We start from the raw sequence: 23,788 nt of genomic DNA on the forward strand, positions 1-23,788 counted from the left end.
CAGAGATACCTATTAGGAAATATAAGATATCTCACAAAAGCAGGGTGCTTCTTTGTGTAAACACACACTGACTGGGATAATGGCTGTGTGCTCAATTTAAAGTCTCAAAGACCTATGGAAGAAAATTAAGTAAGAAAAGTTTACTGGACGTACACTTGCTTTGTCTTCCTTGAACTTTAAAATGAACTATTGTGGATTACCTACTGTGCTTGTTTGTACAGGAGTCTACTGGTGCAATTTCCAAGAAAATAAATACCTTATTAAAATACCACAGCTTTCTTCTCCTGACTCCCCATCACCACTATCATGCTGAAAGAAGAATGAAACTGTTCTCCTACCAAATTGCACATCTGATAATTATCTCAAATTTACTAGCTACAATTAAACATATTTTTCCTATACAGTTGGATGATGCTGTTTTAAAACTCTTGATGAACCTCTGCTTCAGGGTATCTGCATTTCCTTGCTGAATTACAAATCTTCATTGTATAACTTGCATCTTAACTTCAAATCCACTGGAATCTCTTTGGATGAAAAGGCCTAAATGAGTAATAGCTATTAAAATTTCCAGACCAAAACAAAAACAAAATCCACATCAAGGCAGAGCTAAGGTTGAAAAGGAGACTCAGTTACTTAAGGTACAAAGCATAGTGGCATATTGTATAAAGCCTAAATTATCCCAAAAGTAAACATTCCAAAACCCCCAGGAAACTCAGGATTAAAGATGAAAACTTAAAAGGAATCCAAACATCTTGTATTATTGAAATGCAGTATGAAAGCCTCCAAAACAAACTTAGATCAGCCCTGCAGCAGCACCACATTGTAAGCCAGAAATTATGATTAATGCATTTAGTATCTGTGCCCTGAAATTAGCCTAATGCATATTTCAAAGGTAATTTTTCATTTTGTTCCTTTGTATGCAACAAGTGACTATGACAAGCAATAGAAGGTGAGTTACAGGAGAAGAATAATGGTATATAACCATGTTATGAGTTCCACTGCAGAGCTGGTCAATAGTTGACTATTTAGAAATATAAAATGTTGATCATGAGTGTGAAGCTGGAAGTAAAATACTGTTGGACCATGCATAAATGTTTCATTACGGTGAAAGAAACCGTTTCTGGCTGGACCAGTAAACCTCAATCAGGAAAGGCTCCATTACATTAAATAACTTGTTGAAAGATAAACAAGTGGGATTTCAATTCTTAAAATTAAGCACAGATATGAAAATCTGAGAAACAAACTTCTTACATTACATAGGTTACCTATCTAATCTGTGCAGACAGAACTTTTCCAGAGAACAATAAGAAAAAGAGTAAGAGAAGATAAACATTTGCCAAAATTATCAAGGCCCAAAACGCACATTTAGTTTCAAAATTCTTTTATTGCAGTTGGATAATAGAGATAAATATCTAAGAGCAAAATCCAGTAAGTCACATTTATTTTCCTTTGGAACAATTTTGCAAACTGGTTTATGATAAAGAACAAAAAGTTGCACTACATTTTGGAACATTTTGTTCTTTAAAACTGGTCAGACAGGTGGGAAATATTAAAGTACTACAAATTAAATGAACAATTTTCCACTTCAGCTTCATTTCCCAAACTGAACAAGTCCAAGCAAAAGAAACAATGGTATTTTCTGCTTTGGAGATACATATCAACTGGTAATGCACTTCAAGCTATATTAATTTGATTAAAAAGTTTATCCTTAATAACCTGTGACATCAATCCATGTATAGCTTCTATGGTGGTCTTGCAGCTGAAAAACAAGCATAAATTCAATGTTGGACAAAAACTGAACTGAACTGTCATTTTCCTTGAAGATATCCAGCTGTTTTGGAAGTTCAGGGTGCCCATAACCCCATGAATCTTAAAAACTGTCCAGAAAGGAACAGTCACATACAGCAATTTAGCCATTGTTGCCAATACCTTTTTGTTACTTAAAAAGCAAACTAACTATACACACAAAACCACAGAAAAAACAGAAAACTTTGTCTTGCAATTTATGACATCTTACATTAACAATAGCAAGTGGGCTCTATGGTCATCTGAACAACAAAAAAAAATCCTTAGGGGAATGGAGCTATCAGGGGGTATTATCAATACCTGCAGGCTCTCACTGCTCTCTACCTCTATCTCCTTTGCCCAAGCCCAGGACAGTAGTGTACAGTAACCATGGTTCCTCTGAGAAACTTTACATGGAACATTAAATAAAAGTTTATAAAACAAATCAGTTATTGGTCAAAATATGTAATATGCAAAACTTCAAAGAGCTGAGAGGATTCCTATTGATCCAGGTTTTCCCCAGTGTCTGCCATAGGGCAATGCAGTGTCAAACTAACAAATAAAAACAGACTGTAAAAATGCAAAAGATTAGTCAGGATTGAAGGCATGGAGAACAGGGACAAATTACAATTAGACAGATAAAGGAATCCTAGGGAAAGCAAGCTGACTTGGAGCACAACTTGGCTAATGCATGTGCTCCCTTGGAAATGGCTTAGAGATGTGCATGGACAGTAACAGAACTTATCATACAGTTCAGCGTAAGCACCTTTATGATAATGCTTTACAGCACTGTTTTCCCAAAGCAGGTATGTCTAACAATCCTTTAGTGATCTTTGCAGCCTTATTTCTTCAGAGTAATTTAGGATGACACCAAATTAATTGTCCTGTGTCTGCACAGGCCTTCTGCTGTCTTTTCTGTTAGGAAAAATCATTAATTGAAGAAAAACATGCATCTCTAGAAGTGTTACACTCAGTTTTGGGAACTATGGTAGCTTTTGTTGCACAGGAAAGCAGAATTTTTGACAAAAACAATTCCTTCCAATCCCTTATAATTTATAAACTAACTACTGATGAAGACTAAATAAAAACAGAAAAGAAATTGCCTAGAACTGCTGCAACAAATAATATAGTAGCATGATCAGAGAAAGAGCTATTTCTTAGAATAACTGTAAACATGTGAGAGTAAGGGGAAAATAAAATGCAGTCAGTTTTATGGAACTCCAGACAGAAATGCAAACTTGTCAGCAACTCCCTCCTCCTCATGTCTTTAAACCATTGCTATTCTGTTTCTCTACAGGAACTGGGAGGAATCACTTAACCTGGCTGCTATGAGATAGTAACAGCATTAACTCCACTGCAAATGTATTCTGCAATTAAAACAGGCTAAATGAGTAATGATTGTTATAAAGTCAACCCCTCTCCAACTCGATCATGTTTGTTAGGAAACTTGTAAGAGGTGTTAACTTTTCAGAAAAAAAACCAAAGGTGTGTCAGGGGGAGAGAATACCAGGAAACTGTTCTGTTGTCAAGATAAAGTGATGGGGAAGAGGGATAGAAAGCCTCAACATCTGAAAACATGCAAATGCAAACATCCGAGACTTTGTTCACTTTTTGCATTCTGTTCCAAGGGATTCTACAGAATGTTTCCTTATTCAATGTAATGTCTACATCTCACTCAGAATACTCCTAAGGTGCATGCAGGCGAGTTCTGCCTTCTCCACAGATGGACCTGAGTTTGTACCACTATATAAACTGCAGTATTTCTTGGTTTTCAAAGTCTGAAATTTGCCAAATACAATGTACTTGAACAACCCAGCTGTATGAGCTGTTGGATACTATTAACCTCTGTTAAAATATCTTACTTGGAAAAATGGTGACTCTAAGATGATATAGTCTAAGCACACATATAATTCTTAAGACTACTGGGAAAGAGATGTTTGTATTACTGAGAAGCAACTTGTAAACTTCAAAGCTCAAAATAAACAGAGCTAATCACCAATAAACATAAGGAAAACTGAGGGAAAATATTGCAACTTCTTTGAAATAACATTGTACACCTAATAAGAAGTTTATTAACTTAACAACAGCAAGTATTTGCTATCAGGCAGGGTAGCTCAATATACAGGCCAGAATATCTGTAAGGTACTTCTTAAAAAAAAAAAACCAACAACAAAACCCCAAACTTTTCTTATCTATTTAAAAAAAATACATTAATTGAGAAATACGAAAAAGGGAGTTCATAATTTTTACATTAGTAAAAGCATTAGACAAGTGTAAAGTAAACTTACTGGACTGTTAACACTAGTTCTTAAAATCATGTTCTATACCATAATTTTACTTACTGTTAGTTTTAACCTGATTAACCATAAAAATGTGCTAATTTCTAGGAAAGTTACAATTCTGCATTAGACAAAAAACATTTTTTTTATCAGATACTGATGGAATTTTACAGCAATTTTTTTGTTTAATTAACTAGAATTAAATTTATTCCAAACCGCCTAAGATTAAAAATTCACTGTAGGTTTAATAGAGGCAAGATTTTCTTTAACTTTCAAAAACAACTATGACTTCTGGAATCTTTCATTTCTATCAATAACGTAATTCTTATCTCTAATCTTCTCAGGTTACAATTACAGGCATGAGAAAAGTTTAAAATCAAATAATACTTTTTAGACGAAGAACACATGAATGTGTTATCTTACCTGTCTCTTGTTGCTTTTGCAAGTTTGTCTTCTGACTTCTTGTCATGAGTCTCTAAACCCAGCATGAAACTGCCCCTTCCAAGTTGAGCTTCTGACTGTTCTAATTTTTCAGACAAATCAAAGACTTGGCCAGTGGTATAGTCAGCATTCTTAGGAGAAAGAAAGAAAGAAATATTTTGAATTTAACCTATAAATTCAAGCATTTGTACACAAAATAAACCACATCTGAGAAATGTTTTTAAACATGTAGTGCTGCATATTTAAATCTATATCTGCAATTGAATTGATATAGAACATGAGTGGTGGTTAAGAGAACAGAAGCTGAACATCTGACAAATGCTTAATCCCTAAAGCCTGAATTGGGTTATTTTTATTACTTTCAAATCGTGCCTTAAGTTAAGTAGGAGTAAGTAAAACTCAGTTGGTTTTGACCAAGAGAAAAAAAAATTGGCTTCTGCAGAGGAAAGGTTTTGATGTTCAGCTGCTACACCGAAGGTGTACCTGCACTGTTTCTGTTGTAACCTAGTTTTAACAGTTCCATTGTTTATTTTTATTTAAGTGATTACTTATTTAACACCGTTATTCATTGCAGTGCTCTACAGATAGAAGAGTAAAAAGTATTTAAAACAAAATCTGAATATATAGAGAGAATTCAGTAAAATTAAACATGTTATTCCCACCTTCTACTTTTAGAGAGCAGATATGAGGACCATTTCAGTATTTATGATTAGGAAAACCTTCTCTTCTTGTTTTATTGGACAGATTCTTAATGTGGACAGATTCTTAATGTGGGGTCTCTATCTATCAGTGTTCTATTAAGCATTTTACAGCAGAGGGCCTGGCTTTCAGATTCATGAATGCACACAACTGTGGTACTTACAGTGAGCAAACTCGAAGAACTGAGAGTGTTCACCCAGTACTTGTTCCACAACAGCTCAAGCAATTTACGATCCAAAGATGATTTAAAGTATGAGACTTCTAAAGCATAATACCTTTAAAAACAAACATGCAAACAAAATAAGTGTCCATCAAAATATGTCTTGCTTGACTGTCACATCCAAAGTACATGCAGCTCAAAAAATCCTTATCAATGGCAAATATCTTCAAAAATTCAAAGCACTTAAGGTTACCACCAGTTCCAATTCTCTGTACTATCTTCCATAAGTAATTAATACATAGATTGAATACATAATCCCCACACAAACTACTGTGCTCTGTTAAATAAGACTGCAAGAGTTTTTTAATTATTCTTTTAACAACCTATTCCATGCTTGGGTTATTCAACACAGTAATAACTTATAGATGATTGTAGTTTTGAATGTATTGCTTTTAATTTCTTGAGGAATGCCTGGTAGCAGTAAATGTTACAAACAGGCAAACATTCTTACATCCTACCACACCTATTTTGAAAGCCAGGCTTTAGTGGTATTACAAATTAAGACTCCCAGTACTGCAAGAAAAGGAACTGCACAACACTTGCCCCTATTGAGAAGAGCAGAGGGATTACAGCCCCCCAGTCCTGCTGATCAACTGACATCTGACCCAACAGGTATCACTACTTAAAAGTGTTCAGGAATCAGCTGCTAAAGCTTTTAACCAGGTTCATCTTTATCTTTGCAGAGTTCTCCCTTAAAACGTCTCCTCATAAATGCCAGTAACCCTTTTTTCACAAAACCAAGAGTGCTAAAGCAACAGTGAACTTCAAGATTTGAAACACTACAAGAAATTTATTTGTCCATACTGAATCACTAACCTAAACACAAAGATAAAAAAAAAAAGTTAGTAGTTTTTTTTTACTTACTGTTTACAATGTACACCGAAGTCTTCTATTTTATTGAGTGGAATAGTCTGGTATTCAGAGGGACCTTCATCTGGAGGTTTATAGCCCTAAAAATTCAACAAATGGCAAAAATGCCACAGTAATTCTGAGGCTTTTCAAAATGCCTAAACTTTACAACTTAACAAAAAGTTTATAGTTTATGCAATTCTAGTTGGTTTTTTTGTTGTGTTTTTTTTTTTTTGTTTGGTTGGTTGGTTTTTTTGGTTTTTTTTTTTTTTTTTTTTTTTGTCTGGAGAAAATGACATTTCCCCTGGTAGTCTGGAATTTTCCTGGATCTCAGGTTTACCTTTGGCTTTACTAGCTGTACTGGTCATTACATTTGTAGGTTTATCAAAAGCAAACTAGTGGTCATAGCTGAATTTTCGAAATGAGTAACAAGGCAAGCTATGATTAGGTAATTTTTTAGATCAAAGAACGGGCAAGCTTCTTCTTAAGACAGTATTTCTCTATCTCTTCTTGGAAATTCTGAGGGAGGATTTGAGAAGAGGGAAGAAACATACATGGATATGCCTTAGATACCTAAAACTTTTAGTTGCTTGTTTAGCTAAGGAGGTGCAATTCACAGCTACTGACTAAGCAAGAACTGCCTGCAGTCCACTGTGAGAACTCCCTAAAAATGTGCTTCTCATGTGCATTTTCCAGATGTGATTTGGTTTTCAGGTACAGGATTCTTCTCCCTGTTCAAAATTCTCAAAGTATTTATGAAGTGATTTTGCCCATGGAAGGGAATATTCTCCTGAATCAGAAACTGTTCTAAGATATCTTATGTTTCTGTCAACACAAAAATAATGCCTGGACTTCTGACAATCATTTTTATTAATTACAAAATTTAATTTTTATTAAGCAATAATTTTAGTAATTGTTTTACTGGATGGCTGTCTGAAGTTCTTGATGAGTCACTCATAACTGGGTATTTAAAAGATATATCTGAACTTCATTGGACTGAAATAGCACAGCCAGAAGTATACATGAGAGGATGCATTTGGAGACCTAGATCTCCAATGCTGATGTGATTTCATAGTTTTATGCCTACTATTTAATTAACTTTTTTGTATATTAGTTAGTGAAGATTTATAATATTTATTTGAAAAAGTTAAGTAGATAGTTTTGAACCTTCCTTTTCTAAAATGAAAAGCAAATTACAACATATTAAACATGCTATTAATATTTGCTTTTAGGTCTAAAAAATAAACAGAGAAGAACTAACACAAAACAATTTTGATGAATGCTACTTACAATTACATCCATTAAAAACCAGCTATATGGAGTTACTTAATTTTGGGACAGCTCCACAACCTGGACAGTGTTATTGATATAACACTGCCAAAACTTTATGAAAACCAAACTAAAAGTCAACCTTTATAAATGTAATCCGATATCCAAAGGCATGTAGAAACAAGTGTATGGACACATTTTCCTTTGGAATGAACATTCAATACAGCACAGCAGATCAAACTCAGACCATCCTTTAAAGACAGTTCAGTGTTCACACATTAGACAATAGTAGATAATTTTAGCTATTTACCTTAGGATATGTCCTAAAAGCTCCAAGATTTACTTTTCCTGCAGATATTGTTCTTGTTGGATCAATCTGCAGAAATACAGGTAATACTCATTACATAAATTTTATTATTTATTACAGGCTTAAGTTTATAGCAATTTTATTTCAGAAATGTAATTCATGCAAATTGTATTAGTTCTGGTATAAACAGTACTTTTTCTGCTGTATGAGACTCTATAAAAAGATGGGAGTATCAAGAGCCTTCAATAAATTATTTTTTCAAAGTAATTTTCATTATTTCCTAAATACTTAAAACCCCTTATGCTTAAGAATGATACCGTAACTGAAATAATGCAGTAAAAATGGTCTGGCAAACATGACTGGTTTGCCCAGTATGTGGCCAGCAAAGTAGAAGTGGCATCAGTTTAAAGTGTCTCTAACACCTCCATCATACAAAGTACACACTGCTAAAATGCTCAGAGACAGAAATCTAAAAATTATTCCCCTCGACATGATTTGCTATGCAGGGTTATCACCACAAGCCAGTACTTACAACCACTGCTACGAAGGGTTCCTGAAATTGCTGGTTAAGCATCTGGGTACTGACGTCGATCCCCGAGAGCCAGCAGCCGTAGCCGGGGTGACTGTGGTACCAGCCGATGGCATTTTCCAGGCGTCCGACCTAAGAACGAGCAAGGAAGGGAAACAGCCCCGGCGTTCAGCTCCATTCTCAAAGCACCGGCCGCCCTCCAGCGGCACTTCCAGTACGCTGCAAGCGCGGCAGGATAAACAGAAATTTCCACTCGCGATGAAATATTCCCTAGAAACTATATGAGCAGTACTGGCATTCTCTGCTACAGCTGCTGCCACGGAACAAAGGCCTTCAAGGAGCCTGGAGCTCTTCTTCCACACAGCTGGATGGTGAACTGCAGCAGCTCAGCAGGGCTGAGAAATTTCTTAGTGATATAACACAAGTATATCTAGCCTCATATAATGTAGGGAACATCAGTAGAGAATTAATTATTTAGTATGGTAACATATCTCACAGGCATATACTATTAGATAAGTGGTAGGTTTAAAAAATTTCTGTCACTTCTGGTGTTTGAAAGCATGCCTTCGAAGAAATTATCGCCTGGAGACAAGTTTAAAAGCCAAAACATTAATTTTTGACAACTTTTTATCAGATAAAACCTCAAAATAGGAGTTTCCAAATAATACACCTGGCTATTTCTAAAAATGTTGGAAGAGAGCAAAGCCAAAAAACCCCAGGAGAATAAACTCCCATCAAACCTAATTTTTGTAATCCTTTCTAATGAACTGTTTACTGGCTGTTTACTGTTTACTGAACACCACAAACTGCCTAGTTTATTTTTTAATTGGTGAAGAATATTTATACTTTCTTTACAACTCCCATGGGAGAGACCAACAAAACACTAAAGAACGTGTGTTATTTTTCAAAGCCAAATGATACATTTGAACTACATTAAGACCAGATCCTGTCCATGGACAATCAACTAACTGGATCAGCAGCATCTATAAAGCACTTCTATAGGGGGATATATTAACTAGCACCTAATGATAAATCAGGATAAATGATTTTGGCAAGCACTGCTCCAGGAAAAAGTGCTTGCTAAAATCAAATATGAAACAGCCAGCATGAAAACTCTGCCAGAGCACCAGGAAAGCTGAGTTATTTTATTTGCACACAAGTTCATTTCAAAATCGTCAAACCAACTACAGAAAAAACTGAACAACATAAACAATGGGAAAAGAAACATTTCCTGTCACATAAGAACTCCTACAGAAACCTGGACTGTTTTAAACATAAGACAAGCTGTTTACAATTTTATGCTATATACTTACCACTTTGAAATTTAGTATTTCTACCTAAGAATGGGATTCTATGAATATATCTTTATTTAAAGATAGCACGACTGTATCTTTAGACAAAGACATCTCTTCAAGTTACCTACTTTTTGCAACAAGAGTATTAGCATCACAACATTGTTTCAGAGAAAACAAACTAGAGTAAACTAATTATTTTCTGCATTTTCTCACAGGGATGAATTATTTGAAAATCCCCAGAACATAAATATTTTTGCATTGTGTTTACTCTTTGTTGATGTTATCATTCAGCCTAATGCACATCCATTTCAATATCTTCAACTCTATGTAAAGCTATGAATATAAGTCCAACTCTCCAAAGGAGCCCAAATACTCCTCTGTTATATCCACTTAGTATGTAAGGGGCTTCTAATTTTAGCTGGTTTAAAAATCAGTGGGTCAACTGGGTATCAAAACTGTTTCAGCTTGGAGAGTTAAAGTTATTTCAACCCTTATTTCTAGTATAGAATTGTCCTGTATTGGAAGAGGCACATCAGCAAGTGCTCTGCTGTGCTGTGCTGGTTTCCACATCAGCCACAGAGCAGTTGTATTTCTGTTATCTTTCTGCACACGAGAACTTAGTCAACTTATAGTCAACTTTAATATGACGTGGATCTCTGAATAGAAAGTGACAAAGATGGGAAACAGACAAGCAAGTCTGGTAATCTAAACTTCCAAAGATAAATATGAATAATTAAGTTGCACTGAAACTTATTCCTTCATTGGCCTCTTCTTCACAAATATGTCTTTTGTAATGGACAAGAGCAGCATACTATACAGTAAGATCTCAGAAGAAGGTAAGAATAAATGTCATAATTCTGATCTACAAATACTAAGTATGTCCAGTGCACACATATATTTAATTTTGGATACTGTTTTTAGAAAGAAGTATCAGTTATTTTAGAAACACACTCTCTCACACAGCCAGCAGCCTCAGCCATAAAAACACTTCCTCAGCAATGAAAATAATTTACAAAGGAGAAAGCACTACTTTTCATAGAATCATTAAGGTTGGAAAAGACCTCCAAGATCATCACGTCCAACCTTTGATGACCTACAGTAAGTCAGGGAAATACGTATGTGAAAATGTTTACAGGCCCCTGTGTTCCGTGCTGCTGACATAGTTCTACTGTCACGTTTGAGGAGAGACAGGACAATCGGGCAGGCACTTCATCACTGGGGGAGGGAAGAAGCCTGAAACCCCCATGCATACATTCCAGTAGCTCACCAGACGCACAGGATCTCCACGGGGAGGGTCAGACACCCCCTGCCAGCTCTCCTTACCTGCTTGGCGTTCTCGATGTAGGCAGCCATGTACTCGTAGGCGGCGGCCTGCGCGTTGACGCGGGTCTCGGTGCCCTCCACGGGCAGGGCGAAGCTGTCCATGATGATCATGGTCTCCCCGTCCACCTTGCCCAGCATGAGCCCCATCACCTCCAGATTGCCGCCGGACCTGGCGTGCATCACCATCTTCAGCAGCGCCAGCGCAGAGATCTTGCAGTACTTGAAGTAATGGTGGCTGCAACAAGGCAGAGGCCGCGGAAGGGAAGGCAGAGCCATCAGATCAGGCCGGTCCTCACCGCCCAAACCGCCCGCCCGCTCCGCCGCCCCGCTCCCACTCACTCCTTGGTCCAGGGCTTGGCCGCCAGGATCTCCTGCTGCTGCTTGCGGTCGTACTTGTAGATCTCGTCGATGCTTTGCGCCTCCTGCATGTTGTTCGCCAACTCCCAGGTCTTCTGCGCCATCCCGCTCCCGGAGGCGCCGCTCCCCGACGCCGCCATCGCCCCGGCCCCGTTCCCGGCCCCCTCCGCCACACCGGGCCGCCGGCGGAACCAAGCGCGGCGCGGGGGGACGGACGGACGGACGGACGGACGGTGGTACGGTCCGCGCAGGCCCGGCGCGGGCGGCGCTGCGCCCCCAGCGGCCGCGCTCAGCTCTGCACGCGGCTGGGCCCGACCCGCGTGAAGCGGCTCCGCAGAAACCCGATCCCGGCCGGGCCGAAGACTTTCTCACCATTTATCCATTTATTTATTGACTAATGCTTTATAAATTACTGTGACCAGTTCGGGGCTACTCAGTACGAGAGAGAAACGGAACATCTGGAGCGGGTCCAGCGGAGGGCAACAAAGATGTTTAAGGGACGGGAGCATCACTTTCGCGAGGAAAGGCTGAGGAAGCTGGGCCTGTTCAGCCTCGAGAAAGAGGCGACTGAGGAGGGACCTTATCAATGTATATAAGTATCTAAAGTGGGAAGCGTCAAGAGGATGGAGCCAGGATCTGCTGGGAGATGCCAAGCAATAGGACAAGAGGCAAGAAAACAAGAGGCATGAACAGGAAATTCCCTCCGAAGATGAGGAAGAACTGCTTTCCTGTGCAGGTGATCGACCACTGGAACATATTCCCCAGAAAGGTTGTGGAGTCTCCCTCCCTGGCGATAGTCAGGAGCCGTCTGGATGCCATCCTGTGCCGTGTGCTCTAGGGTGACCCTGCTCGAGCAGGGAGGTTGGAGCGGGTGACCCGCTGTGGTCCTTTCTAACCTACCCTACTCTGGGATGCTGGGAAGCCCGCCCGCCGCCGCCTCCCCTCCCGTTGTCTTTCCCCGCCCGGGAGGAGGCGGCGGCCGGGTCGCGCCGCCCTCCGGGGCAGCGGGGGGCGCTGCGCGGCTCCGCCCGCCGGGTTCCGGGGCGGCAGTAACGCGCTGGGCGCGGACGGAGCCGTGGCTGCCAGTACCGGTGAGCGGGCGGCGGGGGAGGCGCGGGGCTCGGGGACCCTCCTCGCAGCCCCGCCGGGCGGTTCCATCGCCCGCATCGCTCACAGCCCGGAGCGGGCGGCGGCCGGAGCGAGGGGGGTTCGCTGGGCAGCGGGACGGGCTCCGGAGCAGAGCGGGACGGGGGCATACCGCCGTGTCTGGGGGTCCCCGCGGGGGTGGCAGGGCTCGGCTGGGCTCGGCTGGGCTCAGCTGGGCTGGTCCTGGCCCTCCGGTGGGGCCGCTTGTTGTGCGGCCGTTGCCTGACAACGGCGCCGCGATCCGGAAAGGGGCCGAGCCCCGAGTGGCGCATCCCCGCCCCGCAGCTGCTCCCTGGAGCGGCGGAGCCTCCGGGAGTGCCCCAGAGGTGCTGCCAAGGAGGGAGGGAGGCTGGGAAGCGAGTGCTGCAGGCCGAGTGAGAGGCGCTTCCCCGAGCTGTCGCTCTTGGAGAAATAAACCTCATTTCATCTCCTGCGTCGAAAGTTTTTCGAAATTAGTGTCTTTTTGGATCAAACTACGTGCTCTGAAAAATTGATAAGCCCTGTAGTGGAGGGAAAGTAACTCGCGAAACTTGTTGCTTGGTTGTTCAGAGGATAGATTGCCTTCTCAGTTTCGAAAAAGTCGCGTTGCTTTAGTCAACTGTTTATTATTTGTGAATGGCTAGACCCTGGAATCTGTGCTTTTTCAGCAATGAATTTGAAAGAAAAGTCCATGGAGCGCGTCTCTGGCAGCATTAGTTTATTCTAAGTGCCATTCACAAAGGTACAGAAGCAGTCAGTACTGATTCCTTAGGAAGTTTGGGTTAAACTTTAAACAGTGTGATGACTCAATTAATGGCCTTGTAATTTGTAAGTACAATTACTAAATGTGGCATATTGTTGCTCTTTCAAAGCATTTCTCTCCTTGCCACCCGTGCTGCAGTTCACGTGGATGGGAATTGCCATTTTGCCAGTGCTCCTAATGATATTTCAATGTTATGGTGGCACAGAAGAGACGAAATCTGCTTGCACATGCTGATTTTAAATTTTGTGTGTTTCCCTGAACAATTAGGAGGGGAAAGGAAATATTAAAATGGAATGCAGTAAACATTGCTTCAGGTGTTAAAGCAGCTACACAATACATAGGTAAAGTACCTATACATATACAATACATATGCACATCGATGTTTTGGATACCTTGAATGGAGAGACATACATTATTAACTCTCTTTGGGCATAGATCCAATAAAAATCTCGTGTTCAAACCTGACTTATTGTTCTTGAATATCTGCATGCTTTCTATTGCTTGGTATGTTTGCTTAAGTTGAAGTCTACCTAGGTAACTCTAATTACTTAGAATTGCTTTTGTGAAAACTCTGAATAAGGAAAAGAGTCTTTGAAAGTCTAAAATCTTCTTGAAAGAAAAAAATGTGGAAAAATATTTTTATGGTACATTTTCAGGCAGCACTTGAATATATAGCAGCAATATGTTTAATGGAAGAATTTCAGTTTGAATAATGCATTGTTTTGGGAATGCAAATTATTCAAGATTTAAAGTTGCAGGAGCTAAAGAAAGGCTGATAGATACATCCTATCAAACATTCTTTAGAAATTTACAAAATACTTGGTTTTCCAAAAAGCTAGAAAAATATGCTTACACTCTTAATTTTGAGGGCATATGGATAGATTTTTAAGTGTTTACAGCATATTCTGATTTTCCTTTTGTGCTCTGTACATGCCCATGGAGCGATATCTCCCAACTTGGTTTTGAATCTGCTACTTTTACTAGTAATTGCAAGGATCTAGAAGTGCTCAACAATGCATTGCTAAACTGAAAATAATTTTGTTCTGAATTGGTGTTAGAGTGTCAGGCTGTGTCTCAGTGTGTTTGTGCAGCCATGGGAAACCAGTGTGAAGTTGACAGTTTCCTGTGATTCAGTGCTGTCACCTCCAAGATAGTTCACTGCACACCTGTGGGCCATGGTAGCCCTCATCTCAGATAGAAATGTGTTCTTTCTTTATTTTTATTATGGTTAGTCACGATCTCTTCACATGGTACAGTAGATGATAAAATTGACTAATAGTCAGTAGGATATTTGCTTACATGCTGCTGTATTTTTGGAACTTAACAGTGTATGCTTCACATGGAGGTTGTCACTCTTTTGCTTAGAATAACCAAGAAATTTTTCTTTTTTGGTATAATATGTTCTTTTTGCTTATCTCATAAAGTTTGCACTCATGCATATTTTAAGAAGATCAACTCAAGTAGAAGGATGTTAAGACATAAAATGTCTAGATATTTCTAAGAAGGATTTGGCTACACTTCCAGGCTATTGTGCTGTATTAAAGGTAGGCTGAATCAACAGTGCTGTAGCATTAGTCAGCTCGGCGTTCTCCAGGGCCTGGAGTTGCCAGCTTTCTTCACACCAGTTGAACTTTCTGTGTGGTTCAACTGTAACTGTTTTGTCTTTGATTTTTAATTTATTATGTTGCTCTTTTGAGCAATATGGTAGGAGTGCAGAATGCTGGAATATTAATTGTGTTCCTCATGCTTGTTAGAAAATACACTGCAAAGGCTCCTTTCCTTATGCCAGCTCTCAGAATAAGTTTGGTACTATTCCCATACAGTGATTTGGAAACAGTGCTGGAGTTTATAAATACTTTTGTAAATAGAGGTAGGAAATATACATGTTACTGTCTGTGAGCTTTTGGAAAGGCTGCTCACAGTGCCTCCTTCGTGTGGTAATTTTCCTCTTGATGACTGTGCAGCACTGGGTAGGTGATGAGACCAACTTTTAAATTTTTTTAGTATGACAAGTTGTTTCACCCTTTCAGAACAGTTTTTTCATTATTGTTATGTAACCTAATATGCTAAATAAAATTTACCATGCCTGGAAACTTATCCTCTTTCAGATTTCTTTTATCCTTTATCAGTGTGCAAAACTAATGAGATTAAAGATTTAGGACAAATCAGATGGGGGATTTATTTTTGGCATTGATTGTCCTGTATTACCACTAGGAATTGTAAATGGGTTGGCCTAGTTCTGCCTCCTTTGTAACAATATTATAATTTTATATTATGAATCAAAAAAGAGAAAAAGTTTAAAGGAGTACATTCTAAGGAATATATCAAGCAAATGTATTCTGTAAATTAAGTTAGCATGCAGTTACTTCACCTTCTCTTATAGAATTTGTGCATTTTTTATTTCAATTTTGCTTCTACTGAGAATTTATCCCAGTCTCTCTGGACACATTATTTTTATGTTTATCTGTGTGCCACCTTATTATTCTTGAGGTGGTGGTTTGGGTTTTTTTTTTTTTTGTTGCTGTTGTTTTTAAGTTCTTCAGTCCTCTTCCTGAAACTGTTTTCTAATATACCTTTATCTCTGGCTTCTTGTTTACATCATACCATCTTATACTGAATTAGCCTCAAAAAATCCTACTCTCTTAATTTAGATACTGGAAATTATGAGATTTTTCAGGAACCTGCATAAGCAATCCTTTTGCTTGAGCTGCATGCAGTGATTGAGGGTCATAATTTTCTTAGCAATTTCTTCTCATGATAGTAAGTTAAGTACAGAATTAATTGTGTGATTTGGTCCTTATTTTAGATTGTGCAAGTATTTTGCACTTTTTGTACATTTTTCTAATGATTCCTTCATTCTTCATCCCATGTTTACTTTTCTGTGTTTTCTAATTTTGATTTTATAGCTCAGTAGGAGTAAGCTTGTGCTAGTGTGTAGTGAAGGGTCATTGGTAGACTTGCAGTTAAAACAAACAACCCACAAATACTTCAACCATGTTAGGGAAAAAAGATTAGAGAAGTATTTTCAGTCTTGTAATCTGGAATTTTTGAATTTTCTCTCTGGTGAAACATCAAGTAGTCACCTCCATGGACGAGTTTCCCAAGTCAGTTGTTTTGTTGACCCAGCAAATACGTTAAGGGTCATAGTTCTGAGGGAGAAATTTGATTATTTTAAACTGCTATCTTAAGCAACAGTAATTGAAATTTGCCTTTTTGAGGCTCTCATGTAAATGCCATGTTCTCCATCTTTTCTGTAACCTAGAAATGATGGCAGATGATTTAGAAAAATTTATTGAAGACCAGAAGGCCAAGCTGGCACAAGATAAGGCAGAACTTGAAAATGATCCACCTTACATGGAAATGAGGGTAAGAGTATTAAAAAGCTTTCTGAATTTAAATACTTCTGTTGCCAAAGTCTTGACTGAAGCTTGTTTTTACTGTGCTCTTAAAACTGTATTTGTTGTTAAAGAATATATTAAAGATTTATCTATTAAAAGTAATTTCCAACTTGAATGCTTCATATCTTTATGTGGATTTTTAAAAACCTGTTTTGCCACCAGGCATACACGGTAAGATTTGTGTTTTGCAAACGAAAAAAGTTTTGTACACGGCTTTTATTACTCCTTTACCCTTCCCTAGGGAAGCTGATTAGCAGGAATCTTTCCTCTGCCCACTCCAGAGCTTGGATGTTGGAGGGGGAATGGAAGGTATAAATATCCTCAAAATTTCTGTTCCAAAAACTATGAAATATAGAAGGCAAATAACAACAACAACAAAAAAAATCTGTTTTTATCATAGCTTTCCTATTATTAATTTTTATGTGTTAATCCAGCATTACTTTCAACCTCTCTGTTCTCCAATGCTAATAATTACATTACAAATGTTGTTCATTTATGTGATATTTCCTCTACTTTGTGATGCAGTAAGGCATTTTGTTTTGTTTTCAGAATAAGGAATCAGAGAAGCTTTCTGAAACTAGCAAGATGTTAATCTCCATGGCTAAAGAAAATATACCTCCAAATAGTCAACAGAACTATTCTTTAGGTATAGTATATATTTTTTTATTATGTCTTCTTGATTTAAGTAGCATTTAATTACCTTTGACAATTTTTGGAAGGATATTACTGCTTTGTGTCTTTAATCATTAAGATGATCATTGTAATTCAAGTGCATAATAATTCTTCAGTCTTTTCAAACGTCTTAGCATTGTATGGAATTTTTTGTAGTTAGGATTTGGGGTTTTTTTAAAATTTTTTTTTTTTGGGCAAGAAAATATGCCAAAAGCCATCTTTTTTTGCAAGGTAGTGTCATTAAAAATACCCCAAGTTAACCAAAAAAAAGAGAAAAACCTAAAAAACTTGCATGCCAGTCCTTGATAGGTGACGTGTCCTTTCCTGTTGTATTTGTGGAGCAAAATCTTTGAAAGTCCATTTTTCATCTGGACTTTACTACAAAAGAGTACATTCCAGGGAAGCAGGTCCTCCTTCTTTCAGCCTCTTATGAGTCCTAGTCAACTTGGCTAAGATGCACACAGTTAAACTAATTTTTCTTTTATATAGTGTATTTCAGGCAGTTTAAACTCTTCCTATTGCTTTTGTAATTTTGTTACAATGTAGTTATTCCTTGGGCAAGGAAGGAACAAGTACTTAATTTTGATTGAAATCTTAACCAGGTGAAATAGATTTATTTTGATGTGGCTACCAGCTTAATATCTGTTTCCTTTATATATTGTCCTTTTTCTTCTTTTCTCTGTGTTCTTTGTGACATTTGATTGGAAATGTGTGGTAGTGTTCTTTTCTCCATTTTCCTGTTTCTGTAATGTGCCACCTTTCCTTGCTTGCCCTACTGTCTCTGTCCTATAGGCACTACTGTTTTCTTAGCTATACTTGTGTAGCTCAGGTTTGTCCTGAGAGCTTTAGAGCTTTTCTGTGCCCTATTTCTTGTTGATAATTAACTATTTTCTTTCATGTGTAGACACTTTGGGTTAGTATCTCATTAATTTTCATACTGTGCCTACTGTAATTCTGGTGTAATTCTACAGCTTCCAGTGGGATGGTGCTTGAGCTTGTGAATCTGTGGGTCTGAAGTCTTAGCTGCATAAATAAAACCATGGTTTTTATGGGGAAGTTGTATAAATAGAACTTCCAGCCATCAGCAAGGCAAGCTCCTCAAAGACCTGTAGAGGAAAATTTCACTTAAAGTACTTGAAATGATAGTTGAATATTCCTTGCCTCCAGAAGTGATAATGGATAAAGTTGGTTAGAGGGCAGCATTTGAATAAGTATCCATCCCATATTTTTGGCAGTTTTATTTGGTTCAGCAGGTTATTCCTGGTGTTGATAATTCTTTTCTTGACTGAGGAAACATATGATACAGAAAACAGAACACAAAAGGTAGTACCCCTCTGGCTGTGGCAGACAGTTAAGCTTTATTAATATTAAAATAGCTTTATTTCTTGTTGGAGAGCTATAATTGCATGTCATGTTGTGTTTGTTACTGTGAATTTGACCTAACTGTTGGCACCTGAGTATACTAACACAATGAAGTATTACAGATGAGGGGCATTCAGGTGCTCTTAAATGAAAAGAAAAAGTAGGGGTTGCCATATTGTGGTTTAACTCCAGCTGGCAACTGAGCACAGCCACTCACTCACTCTGCACCAGCAGGGTGGGGCAGAGAACTGAAAGAGTGAAAGTGAAAAAACTCATGGGCTGAAATAAAAACAGTTTAATAATTGAAAAAAGAAAGTAATGAAAAGGAAAATAACGAAGAGAAAGAAGTAAAACTCAAGGACAGGTGATGCAAATGTGAAACAATTGCTCACCACCAACTGGTGCCCAGGTCCTTGAACAGAAGATCCCACCAGCCTCCCTCCTAGTCTTGCTGCTGAGTATGGTGCCATATGGAATGGAATATCCCTATGGTCTGGGGTCAGCTGTCCCAGCCGTGTCCCCTCCCAACTCCTTGTGTGTCCCCAGTCCCCTCCTTGGTAGGTGAGAAGAAGGAAGTGTGAGTGAGCAGTAATTGAAATATCCCTGTGTTATCAGCACTGCTTCCTGCACAAATCCAAAACACAGCCCCATACCAGCTACTGTGAAGAAAATTACCTGCCCCAGCCAAGGCCAGCACTTTCTATAATAATCATTTGGGTGCTGAAATGGATGGTTGCTGATATTACTGGCTTGCTCTGCTTTAAAGCACTGTCATTTCCTGTGGATTAAATCAGATGGGTCTTGTTCCTTGATAGTTATGAAGTATATTTTATAGTTCTAGCAGTAATGTTGAGGCTCAGACTGAATAAAGTTGCATTTATTTCTCAACATTACATACATGGAAATGTTTTTGTAAAAATGCATTTAAAATTGTAACATTTAGAAACTATCATTGTCAGTGTGATTATTTGTGGTTAATGGAATGTGAAATGGCAAATAGATACAACAAATAAAGAATAAACATAAGTAAAAAAAACAGTTAAAAAGAAGATATATCTCTTATTCTGTCAGAAGAATTCAGAAAAAGTTTGCATGAAATTAGGTTGAATGTATGTTAACTGCAGTGATTTTGCTCTGCTGGGCTCTCTAAGAGTAAGTTTCTGAAATGGGCTGTTGTGAAATATCCCCCAGCACTACCCATAATTTTTATCTCAGTGCTTTTCTTGTGGCCAAAAAAAAGTTCTTTGTAACAAAATTAATTTTAAGCCACCTTTTGTTTGAATGCTTCACATATTTGAACCAAAGCACTGGATTCTCACTCCTTTTCTCCTTTTTGGTACTGAATTTCAGTGGCATCTGTGAAATTACTGAATGAATCTTTCCTCTAACTTGTTAGTTGCTTTTTATCTTTTTCTTGGTTTTCTAGAATAAATTCAACAGCAATTAGGCATAAAATAAAAGGCAAGAGCAAAGCTGAAACAAACTATTTCTTTTTTTGTATTCTATTCTGCTTTATAACCCCTTTTCTGAAGTTTGAAATGATACATTATTTTTTTTTTTTAATGGAACTCACACTTACCTTATGTGCAAAATTAGGAGAAAAGGAACTTGCAGGTTGGAGAAGAAGTTCCCGTGCAGATTTTGGTTAATGGTTGGACTCTGCAGGCTGTTTCAGAATAGAATAGGAGATATTTAATCAGGTATTGAGTTCTTTGGTTCTGAATATCAGGCTGACTCGTGTTTGCCACTTCTTTCGTATCACACTGTTTTCCTGGCTCATGAGGATAGAACAAGATGGAATGTATCTTGAGCCAGGCCAAACAAACTACCCTACAATAAATTAGGACTGATCTGAATTCCCTCTCTTCCCTTTTACTCCTTGCTACTAATTTTGCATAGATCATGATATGTAGAAATGCTTTTAGAGAAACTATATGAAATAAAAATATATGAAATAAAAATACACACTCACTTCTAGTTGTAATCTTTGTCATTAGTTGTGTGATTTTGTGGAATTCACTCTGTGAATTCCATCTTCTCTCTTTCACTTCTCTCTGTGGAGAGTAGTGAAAGTGACTGCAGAGATGGGCTGCTGGGATAGAGGATGTTTAATATAAAGTACTTTGAAATGTATTTTGGGAAACAGCAAACAACGTGCATAGCATTATATTTTATTATATTTTAAGAGTGCAGCTGTTATGAGACCTGAGCTGTTATGAGAAATCTCAGAAAAGTACTAATGTGTTTTGGGTCTACTGAGGTGGAAAGAAAAATGATTATTATTTTTATCATATGGTCAGATTCCCTGTAGTTGTGTAGGAGCAAACAGATTTTTCACGTGCTAAACAAACAGCTTATTGCTTTCATTTGGGAAGTATGTTTTCTATTGTGTGGTAAACATAGCTTAAAATATCAGAATAATTTAGAAGCTCACATGTCAAAGGAGATTTCTTTGGAAACATGCAAAAGAAATATGCACAATATTCAAATAAATTCAGCTTATGTTTCTTTTTCTTTTTTTTTTTTCTTTTTTTTTTTTTTTTGTAATGGGAAAAAAACCTGTAAGGATGAGAGGAAAACTATCCAAATACCTGTCTATTTCTCTATGCTTTTCACCCAACTACTCATACAGAGAAGGTGTTTTTTTCAGCTGTCATTTAATTACTGGTTGTATGGTTAATTCTTTTTTTATTGCTCGTGTCTAATAAAAATGCAGATGTAGCTTTTGCTTTGTATTGATGCAGAATAGTAAATAATGATATTTAATGGTGTTAAACTTTCAGGTGACTATGGCTTGAGTTTGCCTCTTGGAGAAGAATATGAACGAAAAAAACATAAACTCAAAGAGGAACTTCGACAAGATTACCGGCGATATCTTTCTCAGGTAAGGTGTCTTGTCTGGGTGCTTGACTTTAGTGAGTCTCTTAAAGTTATTCTCTCATTTCATTGAATGAAGATTAATATATGTAGAAAAAATTTTAAGGAGGCATTCATTATGAGCAATGACTGATTTTGAAGACTTGAGTGAAAGTAATATCAAAATGTTTTGTTTATGTATTTTAGGCTTCTACAGGTCTCATTGCCATGGGACTACATGTTATTTAGTATATGACTTTCTGTTTTATTTATTTGGTTTTGCTTCTTTCTTGTTTTTTTTTTTTTTTCCTAAGAATTTAAAAGCTGTTACTTCCTGAAGTACTTACGTATTCTCTGGTCTCTAATTGGGGTAAGAAGTACTTAGTGTGACTCCATTTGACAGCTTCTTTACATTTTTATAAAGAAAAACCTTTGATGTTCTGCATAACATGATTTACTAAATTTCACAATAAATTTAAAATTGAAATGATATGTATGAAATGTCATCATCTTGGGAATATTCTGTAGCTTCTCTGCATGAATCAGAAAAAATAAGGAACCAAATAATTTCTGTTTTATGAAAATACTATTTACCAGTGTCTTTAGTTCTTAAAATGAATGAATGGATTTGCTTTAAGAAAGGAATTATCTTTTATTAAGTCAAATATTTTTGACTCAAAGACTCCTTTTGAATAGTATCTTTTCCCTGATTTTTAGGGAATTTCACAGGCAAAAAGAAAGGTAGGGTGCCTTTAATATTATTTTCTTTTCTTTAAAATTAGTTGCTTTTTGCTTTGTTTGAAAACTTTATGCTTTTGGAATTTAAAAAATCATTACTTTTATTTGTGCTTTGTGCATTTATGCATGCTGTGGTGATTAGCTGTGACTAACAGCATTGCTTGCTTTGTGCAAAATGATTACTTACATATATTTCCATTTGTAAGTTTTTAAAACATTTGTTGATTTCCTTTTCCCTATGCAGTTGCCATTGTTGCTGTCTAATGCTGGCTTTACAATAGTTTTTATTTTAGTAGATATTTGCTTCAAGGATTATCAGTTATGTAGGCAGTAAGAGTTCAGATTTTTTTTCTTGGTATACATATTTTATAAAGCTAGAATAAAATAGTAACTTCTATAAATATTAAATATATCATCACAACCAGAGTCAGGGCTTTTTTCTTCCCTGTCTCCACTCATCAGTGGTGCTTAGGGGAGCAGTAGAGCCTCTGGTGTTATTTTACACCTCTGGTGTTATTTTTACAAGCTTTGATTAATTAATTTTAGTTTAAAAAATATTTTTATACTTTCATGTATCTATAATTTTGAGATTGAATGCTGTCCATCCGAATTGTTCAGACTGAGCAACATCAGTAAAGGACCAGGAGGTAATGTGGTAGAAACACAGTCTGCTGGTTTTTTCTGGGGTTTTGAATAACATGCATATGATACAAATTTTCTATATTAGCATGCACTAGAATTCTTAAATAGCAATAGCAACTGTCTTCTTAAACTCTAACCAAAATCATCCTTATATAATTTTTGTTTCTTGTTTAATTTAAAACTCCAGATTATTTTCAAAGTTAGAATATCCTGTTAAAACTTAGTATTTCATAATTATCACCAAAGCACCCAAATAATATAATTTTTACATTAACTTCTAGTGTTTTATTCTCAACTGGACTTCATGGTTTACAAGGCCTTTTTGTCTGTGTGTGTGTTTGGTCTAGTACATGTTAGCTATATTAAACTGGTAAGGACTGAGGAAGAACTAAGATAGCAATCTAATTTCTTTTTCCTATCTTAAGAGAACTGGTGAAACTTTTAGCAGTTCTCACAGTGATAATTTTTTGGTTATAACTTGCTTAGTCTTGCTCATAGAAAAATGCAGCTTCCACATCAGGTTCTGGTTTTGGAAAAGATATTTGTAAGATCACAGGTAATCTCTAGAGATGTCTTCAAAATTCATGCAAAGAATTACTTCATAATGAGGATTACAATTGATTTACTTTTTCTAATAGAAATAACTTGGTTTTCCATATAAATTTTGTTGTCTTGGTGATTGAATATCTTTGCATGATTATTAACCAAAAGATTTTAAGATATTAAGCAAAATCTTTTAATGTCTAGTTTGAAATATTATTTATAATGGTGTGGGTTTGTACTGGAGCAGGTAGAGCTCTTACTTCTTGACATTCCTCTAAGCATTTAGGCCACATTGCAATATAGATAAGGAAAGGAAACAATGCTGGTGGAATATGT

The 23,788-nt window shown here is 37.4% G+C and overlaps 2 protein-coding genes across 11 annotated transcripts in view; one reads left to right on the plus strand and one right to left on the minus strand.

Annotated features, from left to right (window-relative positions):
* Positions 1–1,364: 1,364 nt before the first annotated feature.
* Positions 1,365–11,587, minus strand: COPS5 (COP9 signalosome subunit 5). Its single transcript, XM_009085613.2, has 8 exons — positions 11,336–11,587; positions 10,997–11,231; positions 8,382–8,510; positions 7,853–7,918; positions 6,289–6,374; positions 5,368–5,479; positions 4,488–4,636; positions 1,365–1,759 (listed from the first exon to the last, which is right to left on the minus strand). The coding sequence occupies exons 1-8, from the start codon at positions 11,491–11,493 to the stop codon at positions 1,675–1,677; spliced, it is 1,020 nt and encodes a 339-aa protein (XP_009083861.1). The 5' UTR covers positions 11,494–11,587; the 3' UTR covers positions 1,365–1,674.
* Positions 11,588–11,654: 67 nt separating this feature from the next.
* The window catches only part of CSPP1 (centrosome and spindle pole associated protein 1), a 62,161-nt gene continuing 50,027 nt past the window's right edge, over positions 11,655–23,788 (plus strand). For 7 of the 10 annotated variants that reach the window (XM_030233358.2, XM_030233367.2, XM_030233348.2 and 4 more), the window contains exons 1-5: positions 12,316–12,444; positions 16,504–16,607; positions 17,189–17,285; positions 21,457–21,557; positions 22,247–22,270. In XM_030233358.2, the coding sequence (XP_030089218.2) occupies positions 16,506–16,607; positions 17,189–17,285; positions 21,457–21,557; positions 22,247–22,270 (324 nt within the window). In that variant the 5' untranslated portion in view covers positions 12,316–12,444; positions 16,504–16,505. Of the gene's footprint in view, positions 12,090–12,315; positions 12,445–13,441; positions 13,583–16,503; positions 16,608–17,188; positions 17,286–21,456; positions 21,558–22,246; positions 22,271–23,788 lie in introns of those variants that run through there. The other 3 variants (XM_030233353.2, XM_050971503.1, XM_030233365.2) reach the window with 3 other exon arrangements.

Source organism: Serinus canaria, chromosome 2, assembly GCF_022539315.1.
Source record: "Serinus canaria isolate serCan28SL12 chromosome 2, serCan2020, whole genome shotgun sequence".
In the NCBI taxonomy this organism is placed as follows: Eukaryota; Metazoa; Chordata; class Aves; order Passeriformes; family Fringillidae; genus Serinus; species Serinus canaria.